General features: G+C 41.8%; 1 protein-coding gene across 1 annotated transcript in view; it reads left to right on the plus strand.

Annotated features, from left to right (window-relative positions):
- VGLL1 (vestigial like family member 1) overlaps positions 1-16,400 on the plus strand; it is a 428,026-nt gene that overhangs the window by 124,484 nt on the left and 287,142 nt on the right. The window contains exon 2 of the mRNA XM_044065293.1: positions 11,838-12,074. Coding sequence (XP_043921228.1) covers positions 11,861-12,074 — 214 coding nt within the window. The 5' untranslated portion in view covers positions 11,838-11,860. The remainder of the gene's footprint in view (positions 1-11,837; positions 12,075-16,400) is intronic.

A 16,400-nucleotide genomic window follows, 5' to 3' on the forward strand; every position in this document is an offset into this window, starting at 1 on the left:
CCAAATGGCATGAACATGGAAATTTAAAATCATAAATTTTTTAGAGTGGAATTTATGCATAAAAGTTTTGTGTTTTTTCACAATGTTCATTTATAATAGGCATATAATTGTGAGCATTATATATTTTTTAAAAATTCATATGAGATGGAGTGCATACAATGTATTTAATGTTGTTATATAAATGGATTATTTGACTCATGGAATTATATAAATGTTAGTTAAAGTTTGTAAATCTATGATACACCACACTCATATGAAATGGAGTATGAAATTACAATAGTGAAGTCAGAAATCATAATAATGAAGTTAGAAACTTCAGAATGAAAACCTATTACTGATGCTAGTTGGTCAATCGTTTAATAGGGTTATTGAATCACTTAATTGGATGCGTTATAAAAGGGGTGTTGTTTGATTTTAAAAATGTATTCCAGGAGAAGGTGAAGGCCAAGGTACCAGAATTAAAAAACTTGTCAAACATTGTTTGCTGTTCGTGTTGTGTTCCAGTATTCAAGGAAACTCCTGCTATACTCTGTCACATATCACCTACTCAGAGGCGATCTCTGCCTAACATACAAGGTTATGTCAAACCCAGAGTTGTTGGACATGCTACACTTAAAGAAATCCCAATCCCTCTGAGCCACACACTCCTCATGCTGGAGGGATAGATTCCTGACCCAGAGACTCCCCATGCTCAGGAATAGGCTGCTCATACATGTCAAGCACAGCTCCTCAATGGTCCTCTTCAAGAGGAACCTTGACGACTGGATGGGAGATAGGAAATTCACTCTGTAGATCACATTAGTAGCCCTGCTAGATGGGGGTCCAGGAAATTAAATATTTGTGGGAAGCAATAGCCAGGGAATCGTTATGGCTAGGCTTGTATATACCTACCTATGAACCTATGAACCTACAGTGTAACACCTTTCATGCACAAATTATAAATGTCATAGAGCTTGTGTATGGCCTGCTGAAGGCTCAGTTCCACTATCTGAATACTGCACTGCAGAACACCACTGAGACAGCCTGCATGATACTTGTGATATGATCACTAGGAAGCATGCCGACCATCTACCCATTTTAGACAAACTCCATATCTTATATATCAACCCCTGTTATAGCCAACATATCAACCTCATCTAGTGACATCCATACGTCTGAGACAGAGTGAGCAGCAGCTGAAACACAAACACCCATCCAGACTGCAACAGGCACAGACATACCTCACAACTGTACAGATTTTTGCAGCATGTCAAGATTTCTGTCTCATAGTTTTGGTCCATTTTTTTGTAAAATTGTGTTTTTCTGTCAAATTAGTGGCAAATCATTAAAGACTGAAGTCAGAAAATAATGATAGCCATTTGAGTTTCAGACTTCAAACCCTTCAGAAAATTCACGCTAATACAAAATCTGTAATTCTATCAACTTTCTAAGTTTGTAAGAACAATATTTAAAAATTGTCTCTATTTTTGGGCTTTTGTCCTGCTTTTATTTATGGCATTGTCCAGATTTCTTGCTCTATGAGTTTGAGAGGTATGGGCACAGATCATGGTTTGTGCAAGCAAAATGGTGGCATTTAAGTCCAGCTGGATGGACACATGATAAGTAAATACTGACACTGTGGTACCACATAGGAGAAACATGATGCATAGAATGTTACTTAAATACTACACTAGGTACTCTGCATCAGACATCTCCATGCACATCACATAGGAGGCAGGGTGTTGTGGATTATAGTCATCATCATATGCACAGGTGTTAAAGGACGCAATGACGTGGCTGACATCACAAACTAGGTGGACGACTATGTCCTCAAATTCAGATACTGGTGGACTTGCAGCAAGGGGCACTTTGTGACACAGGCAATGTGTTTTGATGAGAGGGTGCGGTCCAATTATGTCACTCTGAACTGAGGCTATTGGATTGGCTTGAGGTGGTAGGAGGAGAGAAATTCATGATAATGATGTTGTGCTACTACAGAAGAAGTAGCTGTATGAAGTTTACTGGTGAGGTGTCCTGACTCTGAAGGCTAGCAGACATCTCAGCCCATGATGTGGAGTGATAGTTACTCCCAGAGTGGCAGACGTAGATTGTATAACCTTCAAATGTTTCTTAACATGACAGCTTCATGTATGTTCATGCCATTGACTGTGGCAACACTGCTGGACAGATCAGTGATGGTGGCACTGGTTATTGTCCTCATGGAAGTAGATGTGGAAGCAACATGTGCCACCACAGTCCTCATGAAGCCTAGCATGACATTGTCCCTTGACTCCATAACATCACCAAGGAACTCCACAGTACTGAGTGTCATCCTCATAGAAGCCATGCACCACACCAATGACTTCCATCTTGGTATAAGCAGTAGAATACTGTGCCTGGCTAATAGCCCTGCACATCTGTTGGTGGAGCCCTAGTGCTGACCATATATTTGTGGTACACTGTGACATGTGACAGCACTGAAAAACCCTGTTTGGCTGCAGCATGGTGGGTATACCAATACCGGATGCAGTGTGGTCCTCTGCTACTGCAGCAAAAGGGGTGCTGTACTGTGGTCTCAGTCATGAGAAGTCCTCTCCTTGTACAGCTTGTAGCCCAGGTGTGAGTGTGTTCATACCTTCCTACTGCACAATGGGTCAGGTGGGAGACAGCTCGTGTGTGTCATCTTAATGTGACTTGATCTGTGGCTTGGTATTACTGTCACATCCTGCATAGGTGTTGATATCATCCAATTGCACTGACCAAGCCTGTACAGGTGTTATAGCAGTAGTCTGTCCCATGAATATCCAATATAAGGTAGAAGATAGTGATGGTGTATAATTATGCTACATGTGAGGCTCTGTGTTGTACATATAAACAGTGGTACATATTATCTAGATATAGAAGGCTTACCTCCACTGCCTTTTTTGTGCACCTGCACACCTGACATACCTATGGGAAATATATATATTTTTTATTTTTATTTTACATTTGTTAACCGGGATAGTCCAGCTGGATACATGTCCAATTTCAGTGGAGGCCCAGGGAGAAAAGCTCCAAAGAGACAATTTTACAGAACATACAGACAAACTTGGGCACATATTTCATCTAGATCCATTAGGGTATCTAGTTATTGACACTTATAGGTATAAACTACAGGCAGATACAGTTTACAATAGTCAATAAACAGTTTTACATTGTTCATACTAACACTGCTACATGTATGTCATCATACCTCTGATGTGGTATACATTTATATGCAGGTAACAGATAGGACTCTAGTTTAGGACAATAGTTACAACAGTACTGGAGTGGATCAGGTATTAGTCTGGAGTTGAACAGGGACATAGCCATTTGCTGCTGAGGTAGTTGTAGACAGCTTTTTTAAATGTAGGTAGGGAGGTTATCAGGGATATGGATGTAGGCAGGGAGTTCCAGATTTTGGCCACATAAGAAGAGTAAAGGGAGTCACCAGCATGATTGTTGGAGCTAGTAACAGCTAACTGTAATTTTATTTTTTATTTATTTTACATTTGTTGACAAATGTATAATAATATATGCAATAGTACAATCGTCTACCTGCAACCTATATGTACACTGCTATTGTATACACATTCTGTATGGTTACTAACCTGGTTCAGAATTGTTCTCCACTCCACAAGGTATGATACCTACACATTCAGTCATCTCCATGTAACAACACAAGGAATTCCTCCTCATTAGTCTGGCTTGTGGTGAAATGTGGCCCCCTTTCCAGCAGCAAACTTTTCTACTATCACTCTGTGTGCCCTTTTGCAGGCCTACCTGATCATATAGCTAATGCACCTTTGACACTGCTGTGTTGTGTTATGCTGCCAACAAACAGAGCTGATGTTTTAGACCAATGCCTTCCAGACATGACCCCGTAGTGGCTGGTGAGCACCCCCCACCCAACAGATTGTGTCCTTGGTTCTTGAGTATCTGTAACAGGATGTTATTCTCATCTCAGCCAATGTTGTCCAGCATTTGTCATTCACAACTGCTTGAGAATATGTTAACAATTATCGCAACAGTAGGTGTACTGTAACCTCTTGAGGATATGTTATCAGCTATGGAAAGAATAGGCATACTGTAAAATGCTGACTGCTGGGACAATAGACTGCCACTTACAAACAGTGGGTTGACATAGGTATATTCAACATTAGCAGTTTAGACAGAGATAGGAGCACAATAGTTCCCAGTTATGTACTATATTATAAGATACCCTAGTCCAGTGATAGGGACAGACGTGCATGTATACAGCTATGTTGGCTGTCACACATTGACCCACAGGGATATACTTGGGAAAGGCAGGCTTTACAGACAACAAGTGTAAGGGTAACTAGGGGTCACAAGTGACACTAGAGTAATGGTGTATGATGTTCGAGTTGCACATGGGAGGGTCCACTACAGGTGTCCTCACAACATATGCACACAGAATATCTGCTTAGAACTTACAAGATAGTGTAGTGTAGTGGTAGGCAGTCCTAACAAAGCACTGGCTTTCCACAGCTACAGTGTAGATCATTATCATCAACCCCTTTTCCCTATTTTTCAACATGGGGTTGGAGTGTCACATCAACTGTCACCACATCCCTCAATGCAGTGCCACTCTCCTACCTTCTGCAATAGTCATACCTGCTTGTCACAGGTCTTCCTTCATGCAATCTCTCCATCTCTTGGCTGGATGTCATAATGTCCTCTTGCCTTTTTCCTGTCTCTTCAAAATTGTCTTAATTACCAAATCATCTTCTGATTTCCTTGTAAATGTTACTGAGCCACCATAATCTGTTCTCATTGACCTTATCAGAAGTTATGGCTACTGTTTTCTGTCTCACGGAATACATCCTACCACCCATCTCAAGCACTTTGTCACAACCCCAGGTTTCTTCAACTGCTTAACCCTCATTGCCCAGGGTTCTGTGCCATACAGAAGTATTAATTGCACCACCATTTTGTTCACCTTACTTTCAGCTTCTATGGCATTTTTCTGTCACATACGACCACTGACACTCTGTGCCATTTGGCTGCACCACTCCATTTCTAGATTTGATCTCATTCAGACTTCCCTTCTCAACAAGCTGTTAACCTGTTCTACTGCTTTTCTGCATGTATAGTGTAAATATACACCTACATATATTATGTATCTTCTATGTGCAAGTACAAGTTACAGGTAATAATAGTAGAGGTAAGTCTATACACCTATATCCTCTGCCTAGACAAGGGGTGAAACATACAACACACCTGAGAAATAAATCTTACTATAATATTGCAGAACACTGTGTACCTCCTCAGGGCTATGTCTTCTTCAAACTATGCTTACTTTAGACTGCTATATTACTGTTGTTGCTCCTTGTTTGGTGTATGTATTTTGGCATTTAATACTGTGGCATGATTGTTTAAGCTGCACATATGTAGCAGTATGCATGGCATGTATTCAAATGAATGTCTGTATGTCAGTGGAAGTGCACTGACAACATGAAAATGGCTTGATTCCAGTGCATGCTGTTGATGTGCTTTGCCCATGCATTGTGCATATATGCACATTGTGTATATACATGTATTGTGCATGTACACACACTGTGCATGTAAATACATTGTACATGTGAACACACTTTGCATATAGACACATTGTGCATATACATGCATTGTGCATGTACACATATTGTACATATACACACATTGTTCATAGGTAAGTACTGGGCTATCTGCCCAAGGGGATTTATAAGCCTAGCCAGAATGTGTTGGCTTTTGCCACCCCCTTTGATTAGTTTCCTGTGCCTCTGTCCAGCAGAGCCATTGGTTCCCTGCACCACTGTCCAGCAGAGCCATTAGTTGCCTGCGCCACTGTCCAGCAGAACCAGTGCAGTGATCCCCAGGGTAAGTTTTCTGTTTCCCATCCACCCATCAAGGTTTCTCTTGAAGAGTGTTAGTGAGGGGCTCAGCCTGATGTATATTGGAATCCTATTCCAAAGCATGGGGAGTATCTGGGATAGGAATCTATCCCTCCAGCATGTCTTGTTTATCGTTGTGGTGAGGTTTATATCTCTAGAGTGTGTGGCTCTCTAGGATTTGCTTTTTTTTAGGTGGAGCATGTCCATCAATGGGCTGGACATGGCCTTGTATGTCAGGCAGAGATCACCTCTGAGTAAGCAGTATGCAACCGAGTATAGCTGGAGTTTCTTGAGTTGGGCTGCATAGGGCATCTGTTTGAGGCCAGTAATCCTCTTGATGAGGTACTTTTGTGGCCTTTCCAGCTGTTGCAGGTGTCTTGTAAGGTACATCCCAAATGGGGCGTTGTATTCTATGATGGGTCTAATGAGTGATGAGTAGAGAGGCACAATAACCTCTTTTGTTCTAGATGTGAACCCTTTTATGATTAGGTGGGCCACATAGAAGGATTTTCTAACCACCTTGGCAATATGATTATCAAAGGAGAGATTACTATCTACTTGGGTTCCCAGATCCCTTGTTACATTTTCTGTATTTAGGGGACTACCACCCATGTGGTAGTTCACGCGTACTTTGTTTTTTCCAAAGGGGATGACTATGCACTTTTTGGCATTTAGCTTGAGGCCATGATTTTGACACCAGGTATCCGTTTCAGTGAGCCCCATATCTGGAGGGTGTCCGTATTAGCTGGAGAATCAATTATGGCCCCTAGTTTGCAGTCGTTTGTGAACTTGGTCAGCCATAGTCCTCCTATGCTTGCCTGTACCTCTGAGAAGTATATACCGAACAGGAGGGGTCCTAGGACTGAGCCCTGGGGGATGCCACTTGTAACCAGGTTACAGTCAGATGTAGAGCCTGCAACTCTCACCATGTGGGTTCTATCCATGAGCCAGTTGGCAACCCATCTCATGACGTAGGGGTTTATGTTCAAGCTGGTGAGCTTGTCTATAATACTAGAATGGGGAATGGTGTCGAAAGCCTTTGCGAGGTCTGGGTAGGCTGTGTGGACCACATTTCCCTCGTCTAATGCCTTGGTAACCATTTCAAAGAAGTCCACCAGGTTTAAGAGGCATGATCTGCCCTTAACAAAACCAAACTGGGTAGGGTCCAAGGTTTGGAGGTTCCCAATGTCTCTGTTAATGAGTTCTGTGATGATGCATTCCATAGCCTTGCAGACCAGGCTAGTCAGGCTTATAGGGCGATAGTTCCCGGGGTCCGTTGTGGCTCCACTTTGTGGAGCACAATAACTGTTGCTGTGCACCACTCTGTGGGTACATAGCCTGTAGAGAGGCTGAGTTTGAACAGTGTGTTTAGGTGAGGGGCTAGTTCATTTTGGAGCTATTCTAAGACACAGCCTGGGACCCCGTCTGGTCCCATTGAAGCTGTGTTTTTGGCTTTGGATAGGGCTGTTTTAACCTCTGTGTCAGTGATTGATGGGGCCCTACATTCTTCTGGTATGGTTATGGGCCCTTTAGGGGGTGAGAGGAGGGTTGAAGTTTGCACTAAACCTGTTTGCCAGAATGTTTTCAATATCAGTCGGTTCAGTGTATTTTGTGCCATTCTGCACTAACTCAGAGCAGATCTGAAAGTTTCCACTTAGGTTCTTGAAATAGCTAAAGAACGCTTTGTGGTTATCTTTGGAGTCATTGGCAATTTTTTTTTGAAACTAGCCTTGGATAATTTAATGAGGGATCGTAGTTTCTTGCTGATACTGATCAGTGATGTCTTTCCTTCTTGGGATTTTACTCTTTTCTGTACTAGTTTCCTCCTTCTGTTGTATAGCTTGTTTATGGCAGGGGTCCACCAGACTGGTTTCCTTTTCTTGGAGGAGTGAGTCTTGGTTTTATTTGGGATAGCACGATCCATGCATTCCTGCAGATGCTCATAGAGTGCCTTTGTAAAGGTTTCAGCAGCTTGGACAGCATTGTCCTTTAGCATGGGGGCTGTGAACCTTTCCACCTCAGTCTTAAGTAATGTGAAGTTTGCTTTTGAAAAGTTTTTCATGGTGGTTTCCTTGATTGGGGGTGGGGGTGGAATGCGGATATCCAGAGTGATTAATCTATGGTCTGATCTAACCAGCAAGGGGTTGACTTCTGGTGTGGAACACCGGTCGCCCATGTTGGTGATGACCAGGTCCAATATGTTGTTCCCTCTGGTGGGGGTGTTGACCAGTTGATCCAGGATGTTTAAATTTATAAATTCTAGGAAGCACTGGGCAAGGGAGTTAGTACTTGAGTAGTTCTCCCAGTTTATGTTTGGGTAATTGAAATCACCCAGTATTAAAGTGTTTGGTAGGACCTTCATATTTCCCAGTGTCTCCAGAAATGCGGAATGGGGGTCCTGGGCCATGGTGGGTGATCTGTAGCAAGCTACAATTTGGATTGCAGTTTTGCACATTGTTAGTTGCACATGGATGATCTCTGATGCATTGTGGTGCGCCACTAACCTGGAGGTGTGAGTATTCTTGATGAATATGGATACAGCCCCGCCTTTTGTGTTTCGGTCCTGGTTCTGTGGCCAAAAGGTATGGTATGAGTTATAGCCTAGTAGTGCAGGGGTGCTCTCAGGAGCCTTAAACCAGGTTTCTGTTACTGCACAGATGTCGATGTTCTCCATACTGAGGAGTGCCTCGAGTGTGTGCATTTTGAGGTTTAGACTTTTGGCGTTGAGTAGCATTACTCTCAGTTTTTGGTTACTTGTGCTTTTTATGGTGGTGGGTTTGTCTTTTGAGCCTTGCCTAAAAAAGGCACTATGGGGGTGGCAATAGTCTTGGCCAGTATTCAAAAGCCTAAGGGTGACAGGTGCAAGCCATCTCTTGCGAAGCAACGTGGCTTGTCGAGCATGTTATCCCAGGTGGACAGACACTGGATCCCCTTTGAATGACACCAGAAACCTAGCCAATTGTTGAAATTGATCATTTTTTCTTTATACTGTGGCATCATTCTTGGTGAGGGCAGGATGCTACTCAGGGTCACGGTCATACTGGTCTGGGCTACATGATCAGAGAGCTCTTCCATGTCTCTTTTTATGTAGTCCAGGGAGGTACGTTCAGGTCATTTACACCAACATGGACAATGACAGATTTGTATTTGTACTTGTTCTGGAGTGACCTGAGTGCTTGTGTTATGTGGCGGAACCTGGCACCTGACAGGCAGCTAACTGTAACCTTCTCCTTGTCCAGCCTAGTTAGTGGGACATCAGTGTGCCTGACTATAGAGTCACCTATCACTAGGGTGTTCGGTATGTTATTTTGCGTTAAGGGCTGTGATTGCATGGCACACTGATTGTGTGAAGTATGTGTTTCATGGTTGGTGATGGGGTGTGGAGGTTGCTTGGATGTCTGCTTTGGAGGTCTCTGTTGCTTTTGCAGATTTTTATTTAGAGCCTCCAAGTATGTTTTCATGTATTCATGTGTGTTATTTGCCGGTGTTGGTTTATTAGGTCTATGTGAGACTGGTGGTGTGTTGCAAGTATGACCCTTCTCCTCTTACTGTCAGTTCCAGTCTTGGGTTGAGAGAGCTTTGCCTCCAGTTTGGCTGTATAATTGCATCTCTCGCATATATTAGTGTTTGGTGGTAGGAGGAGAGGGCTGTTACATTGTGCATGTACACACATTGCTCATATACATGTATTATGCACATTTATACACTGTGCTTTCAAGAGAAATTAGACTGTGTTGCATATCATTCACAAATTACAGCTCTAGTATATATCTAACAGGCTATCATTTTGCTTTACATGATATTCTTGGCAATAGCTGCCATAGCTAATGTTCCATGGAGAAGGCCTGACTGGTGTCCTAAGGAGAGGAAAATCATACTGTTTCTCTTACACAGGCAAGGAGCAGCTGTTGAGATCCCTTGCAGGTACATTTATAAAGTTAGATATTTGATTAGATCTGGCTGAACTTTTAACTGAAACTACTGGCATCACTAGGACTGATGAATTATTCAGGCACTGGTATGATGCCCTAAGGCACTGTCACCCTTAATATGTCCAACAGTGGGATGCAGAGGTTATGCAGATATGCCCTTATTGGTACACTAACTGGCTCTGATGCTGTTTTACAAACTGTAATTTTAAGTCTTATTTTCTTTTTTAGTCACTCAGAACAGTTTTCTTAATAAAGGTTGTTTCTTCTGACAGATACCAGGACCTACCTGATGAGATTCTTTGGAAGACTGTATTTATGCTGTGCTTGTTGTTTATCTATGTGTCATTACAGTGCTGCACAGTCTGGGGTAATGTGCAGCTATTCTGTGGTGAGCTTGTGCCCAATTATATGGGAGTGCAGTTTTGTACTGATGTTTATATCTCACCTACACCTGTGTATGAGAAGGTTGTTTTGTACCTTTTGTATTTGATCATGGGCAGAATGATAGGCTAACCATGTTGGCTGCCACAGGAAGCAGCTCGGACCTTCAGCACAATGGGGAGGGGGTTGTGTATTACTTACTGACTTGTAATAATTGTACCATTTGTAGAACATCTTCCCTCTTGCTGCCCTTCCCACTGGGCCTCCCTGCTGCAGGCCTTGTTGATGCCAATGGACCACAACTCTTGCTGGGCCTTACTCTTATGGCTGCAGCCATTGTGGTTGAGGAGGCTGAGAGTGCCTTGGCTGAGTGTTCCAACCTCTTCCAGGCAAGTTGTGTGCAGTTGCCTTTGTATCAGCATGGCAGATTATGCAGGAGAGATTTAAAGTACAGTGGACTGTTGTAAGGCTACTCCCATGCCCTTTCTTGAGCACACTGCAGATGAAATCACCAGGCAAGTTACTGCCATTAGGACACCGGAGAACTGTATGGCCTGTCATCATCCATCTTGATGCATATCAGCCAAATGATGGATCACAATGACACCAGTCTGTGCCACTTGGCAGCCAATACACTGCTCTTAAACTATCCTATCCCCAGTCAGGTGTATCCCATCCTATAGTGCCACAGCCCAATACATATGTCTTGTTCACCTCTCCATCTTTATGTGGCCATGCTCTGTATGTCTCTGTCCAGTCCATATCTCCTCCCTCCTGTTGTATGTACATACCTCCCTGTTTGTCTGTACTGTTTTGTGTTTGTACAGCCATGCTCTCTACAAGGCATAAAATGAGGTATTTACCCCTCCCCAGAAAAACAAGATCTGCCCTGGCCTCCCCCCACCTGATTTTCCTTTATTTTCCCCTTATTTGTGTGCATCTGATTGCTCTGCTCCTCCTTTTCCTATTGTTTTATATTATTCATTCCTCCTCTTTTATGATATCAAGTGTCTAGGTGAGAGGACACTGGATAGAGGGTGGTCATGCTGCACTGTAAGTTATTACTGTGCTATCTTTACTGATAGCTGACTCTACTATCCACTGACTCTCATTACCTGCAATCCAGACTCATGAGATTTGCTCTAGCTGACACATGACCAGTCCCTAACTCTGCATCCTGCTTCTTCATCTCATGCACTCTGGTTGTTTTGCACCTTTTTAACATTGCTGCTCTTTATATATCAGAGCACAGCTAACAGCTCAGATGCACAGATATACATAATTTGGATGCTGATGTGTACTATCCACCATGGTGTAGCACCTTTAAATCACATGAGCCTTCTCTGGTGTGCAGCTCATCTCTCTGACTCCCAACCATAATAATGATTGATGAGCTATAACCAGTAGGATATATTGGATACAGTCAGTGTATTAGCCACGTTTCCAGAACATACAATTTTTTTGCAGTCATATTTAAGTTACGTAGACAAGTGAAAATAATCTATATTCTGTAAGTGCTGTGAGATAAAAAGTTTAAGATATGATTCTTGATCACATCATTCAAACAGAATGTAGTAAAAATAAAGCAAAATGAATGCCGATTCTTACTGTACCATTTTTTTATAACTTATTATAGACAGGAAAAAAAAACTTCTTAAGATGGAGGAAACAGCCAAAATATCCACAACCATTCCAAACAGCAAAGAGCAATCTGTTAAGACAGAAATCAACCCGAGATGTGTTGTCTTTACATATTTTCAAGGGGACATCAACAGTGTCGTAGATGAACACTTCTCTAGGGCTTTGAACAAAGACAATATCCCGAAAGACATGAGCACGAAAAGTAAGAATGCAGATGCTGCAATCAAAAATGGTAAGTTGTGTTTGAAAACTAATAATTTGCCATGAAACTTGATCTATATAACTTCTTATTCACTGAATGGGTGTGGGAGGGGCAGCTTTAAAGAGCCACGTGTGTGTGTGTGTGTGTGTGTGTGCGTGTGTGTGCGTGTGTGTGTGTGTGTGTGTGTGTGTGTGTGTGTGTGTGTGTGTGTGTGTGTGTGTGTGTGTGTGTGTGTGTGTGTGTGTGTGTATGTGTTTTTGTGCATGTAGTGCTGTTGAGTCATGACCAGCACATGACAACCATATGGACAATTATCTGAGTTATCCTCCAAGTTTTGATGGCACTGATAAGGGAATAGATCCCCAGGCCTGTTTTCTGGTCGCATCTCACCAGCAACTTCAGTCTAGTCTTAAACTCAGATCACTAGCATCATAGATAAATGCCTTGTCTCTACACTGATGGACTGACTTCAGATTTCATATGGTATTAAAGATTTTGCAATGCACATAATTCCAGTTCTGCTGTGTAATTTTGATACACAATAATACTACAGTTAATGAAAGAGAACAGTAATTTGTCTCCACATCAAAGATAAGAGTGCTTTATATAAGCGTGTGTGTGTGTGTGTGTGTGTGTGTGTGTGTTTGTGTGTAGATCTCTCTCTCTCTCTCTCTCTATATATATATATATATATATATATATATATATATATATATATATATACGGTTTCACTTCAGAATGTTGAGTTACTGAAAACTCGAACTTCATATGGTCTAGACCATATGATCGGGTTTTCAGAAACTCAAAATTGTGAAGTGAAATAATTAAAAAAAAACACAATGTTTCTGCAGGGGGCAAGCCCCCCTGCACCCACACCCCCCCCCACTTAAATATACCAACTCTGAGATTGCGCTACAGTGGGGAAAAGGGAAATCTCCCATTCCGTGCTGTATGCAGAAGCGCAGAATGGGAGATTTCCCGTTTCGTCGCTATAGTGCGATCACGGAGATGGTATATTTAAGTAGGGAGGGTGCAAGGGAATCTGCCTCCCTGCAAAAAAAATATTTTCAACTAAATTAAAGTCGTTTATATTTTTTTTTCACTGAATTCTAAATACAAGAACAGGAATACAAAAACAAGTTTACTTTATCACAAATAAAAATACAAATAACAAATCTCAGAACATTCTGTATAGGTAATTACTAGCCACTCACTGTTGAACTGTAAGCACTTTATACTTCACTTCAGTATTAACTACATCTTAGACAGCCCAGGAATTCGGTCATCATTCCAATAGAAATGTTCCAAAATGGGACAACTATTGGAAAGACAATTGAGATCAATATTTCTTAGGGATCATCATTGGATTTACTCGGTACATTTACTTCATCATAAAACTCAGCTTTACAGCAAACTGCACATTGTCTCTCCCTCCCACCAGTATGGATGGGTCAACATCAATCACTCATCCTGACCTCCCCTAACTGGTTCCTCTTGGGCTGATGATAGAACCCAAGTCATCTGATTCACTGTCAGGGCTTCATCCATCTATGCCATTGAACATATCTATTTAAACCTGCAAAGCATAACTTACTTCTGAGGAAATTAAAGCTAACTCCTTGGCACAGAGGAATAAAAAACTGACTGTAGCTTAGATGGTCAGATTAGAGGCTTGCATGCTACAGGATATAGTGAGGGGGGCAGAAGAGGGGATGAGAAACGTAAGCACTTTCCATGTTTTAGATTCTCAGAGAAGATCACAGACCACACTGGAGGACTTCCTTCAGGTGAGGTAGGTCCTTCTGAGGGGTTACATCACTCATGAAAGTGGGTGACTCACCCTTGTTAACCCACACAGCATACTGACCCTTCAGCACTCTACTGGACACATACAGTAGAAAGTAGCTAGGATTTAAGCAATAAGTCAAACTCGCTCTGCAGTATGATGACGCTACTCCAGTCACTCAGCTGTCATCCCAAAAACTCAGAAATCACTACAATAACTTCAGCTCCTGCCCAGAGTTTAGATGTAACCTAAAACTTCTAGTATCTGAGATGGAAAAATGCAAATACTTCACCCCAAAATGGTAAAACAAGACTTTGTGAAAACATTATGCTTTTCTGGCTTTATGCAATACTTCAGAATATGCATTTCCCTATAAACCTTTTCTGGTGTCCTTAGGTTAGCAAAGTCTGTCAATTCTTGAAGTTGGAATTTCTGTGTACCTGAGATACATTGTAGACATATACACACATGTGGTAATGTGTTGTAGTGGGCACGTGAGATGTGCTGTTCTGTCCAGCAGAGTGTACTTGAGATGCAAGGTAAACAAGTCCACATATGTGCTACAGTGTTGTACTATCCTGCACTGTCTACCTGAAATGCACAGTACTTTATTTTATTTTTTACATTTGTTTACCGGGAAAGTCCGACTGGGCAGGTTGCCCTTTTTAAGTGGAGGCCCCAGGGAGAAAAGCTCCATTGTTAGTACAATTTTGTGTTACACTGTCAAGAACAAAACAGAAACAAAAATTAAAACAAGTATCAAAAACAACAATAATATAGTTAGTACAGAGAAAAGGCAAGTAACACTGTACATTGGCAACATTATATCAAAAGACAGTTAAAGGTATTGTACAGGATAATCGCACATTTAGACAATGAATCAAAACAATGTGCATGCAGTTACATTATGTACAATGTGATAGCACATTAGGAAATTAGATGATGCTTTATTTTTAGAGTGAAAAAAAGTTGGTTCATATAATAGGGTTTTGGGGTCTTGGTAGATGGATTAGAGTGCAGGTGAGTGTAAATGTTAGTATGGTTAATTGGGCAGAGAAGGCTTAGCAGAAGAAAATACTATTATGGGAATGTTACCTGTGATCAGCACAGCTGCAAAGCCAGGAATCGCTGAGGTAGGTTTTAATGAGATACTTGAAGTCTTTTATGTTAGTTGTGATTCTAATGTCAAAGGCCAAGGCATTCAACAGTTTTGCAACATAAGAGGAATAAAGAGAGTCTCCTGAGCTGTTTTTACTTTTATTTACTTCTATTTGAGCTTTGTTAGTGGATTTTAATGTGCGAGAGATTGTGTGTGGGATTAGGAGGCCTTGGAGGGCTGGTGTCTTTTCAGGTTCATAGAACATTTGGTTGGCCATGGTGAGTTGTGTGAGGGTGAGTTGATCGGGTAATTCTAACAAAGATAGTTGATACAGGGCCTTGCAGTGGTGTGTTCTAAGAGGGGAGTCAGTGGCAAATTTTGCTATTTTGTTGTAGCGGACGTGTAGCTTGGCTAGGTCTGATTTGCAAACATTAGTAAGAATAGGTGATTCATACAGTAGTGTTGATAAAAGATGGGCCCTGGCTGTAATGGTTTAGGAGTTTTTGGTCAAGTAATGTCTGCATCTGCATAGGGTTCCTAGTTTCCTATGGACTTTTTTATTTTTTGGGTAATGTGTAAGTCAAATCTCAGATTTTGATCTATAATAACTCAGAGTAGCCTGGTGGATGGCACTGGTTTGTTTGGCATTTTGTTGCTAGACATAATTTTAAAGCAAGAGGAGTGATATGAGTTCTTAGTGGGGTTGTAAAGTATAAGTTTAGTTTTATTTGGGTTGAGGGTTAATTGGGCAGCTGCCAGCCATGTTTCAATAGCATTAAACTATTCTTGGGTTATGTTTTGGAGTTCTAGGAGGGTAGGGGCAGAGCAGATTACTGTAGAGTCGTCTGCATACCGGATCAGTGTGGCTTGAGATGTGGCAGTGTAGAGGTTGTTGGTAAACAAGTTAGAAAGAAGAGGACCAAGGCTGGACCCTTGAGGCACACCTAGAGTTACCGGCAATAGGGGTGATAGGGCATTATTCCACCGGATGGCTTGTTGCTGATCAGAGGGGTAGTCCTGGAACCAGGCTAGAGTGTGGTAACTTAGGTTGAGGTTGGTCATAGCAGTTAACACTTTATTTTGAGAAACTGTGTTGAAAGCTTTTGATAGGTTTAGAAAGATAGATGATACCAGGTTGCCTTTGTTTCTATGCTGAGAGATAGTGTTAGTGAAGATAATGAAGGCTATGGTGGTGCTATGTTTGGGATGGAAGCCATGCTGGATATTGGTGAGGAGTTTATTGTCTAGAAGATGGATTAGTATTTGAGTGTGTACACACCTTTCAAGGATTTTTGACAGTAGGGATAAGATCGCAATGGGTCAATAGTTAGAAAAATCTGTGGAAGGTCTGCCTTTGTGCAGAGGTATGATGTGTGCAATTTTCCAGAGGGTGGGGGTGTGCTGTTCAGATATGGAATGATTGATTAGCAGGGAAACTGGGTAAGAAATGGCTTTAGCTCCCATTTTAGGT

The sequence above is a fragment of the Protopterus annectens genome, chromosome 3.part0, assembly GCF_019279795.1.
Source record: "Protopterus annectens isolate FY-2018-M chromosome 3.part0, PAN1.0, whole genome shotgun sequence".
NCBI classification, from domain to species: domain Eukaryota; kingdom Metazoa; phylum Chordata; order Ceratodontiformes; family Protopteridae; genus Protopterus; species Protopterus annectens.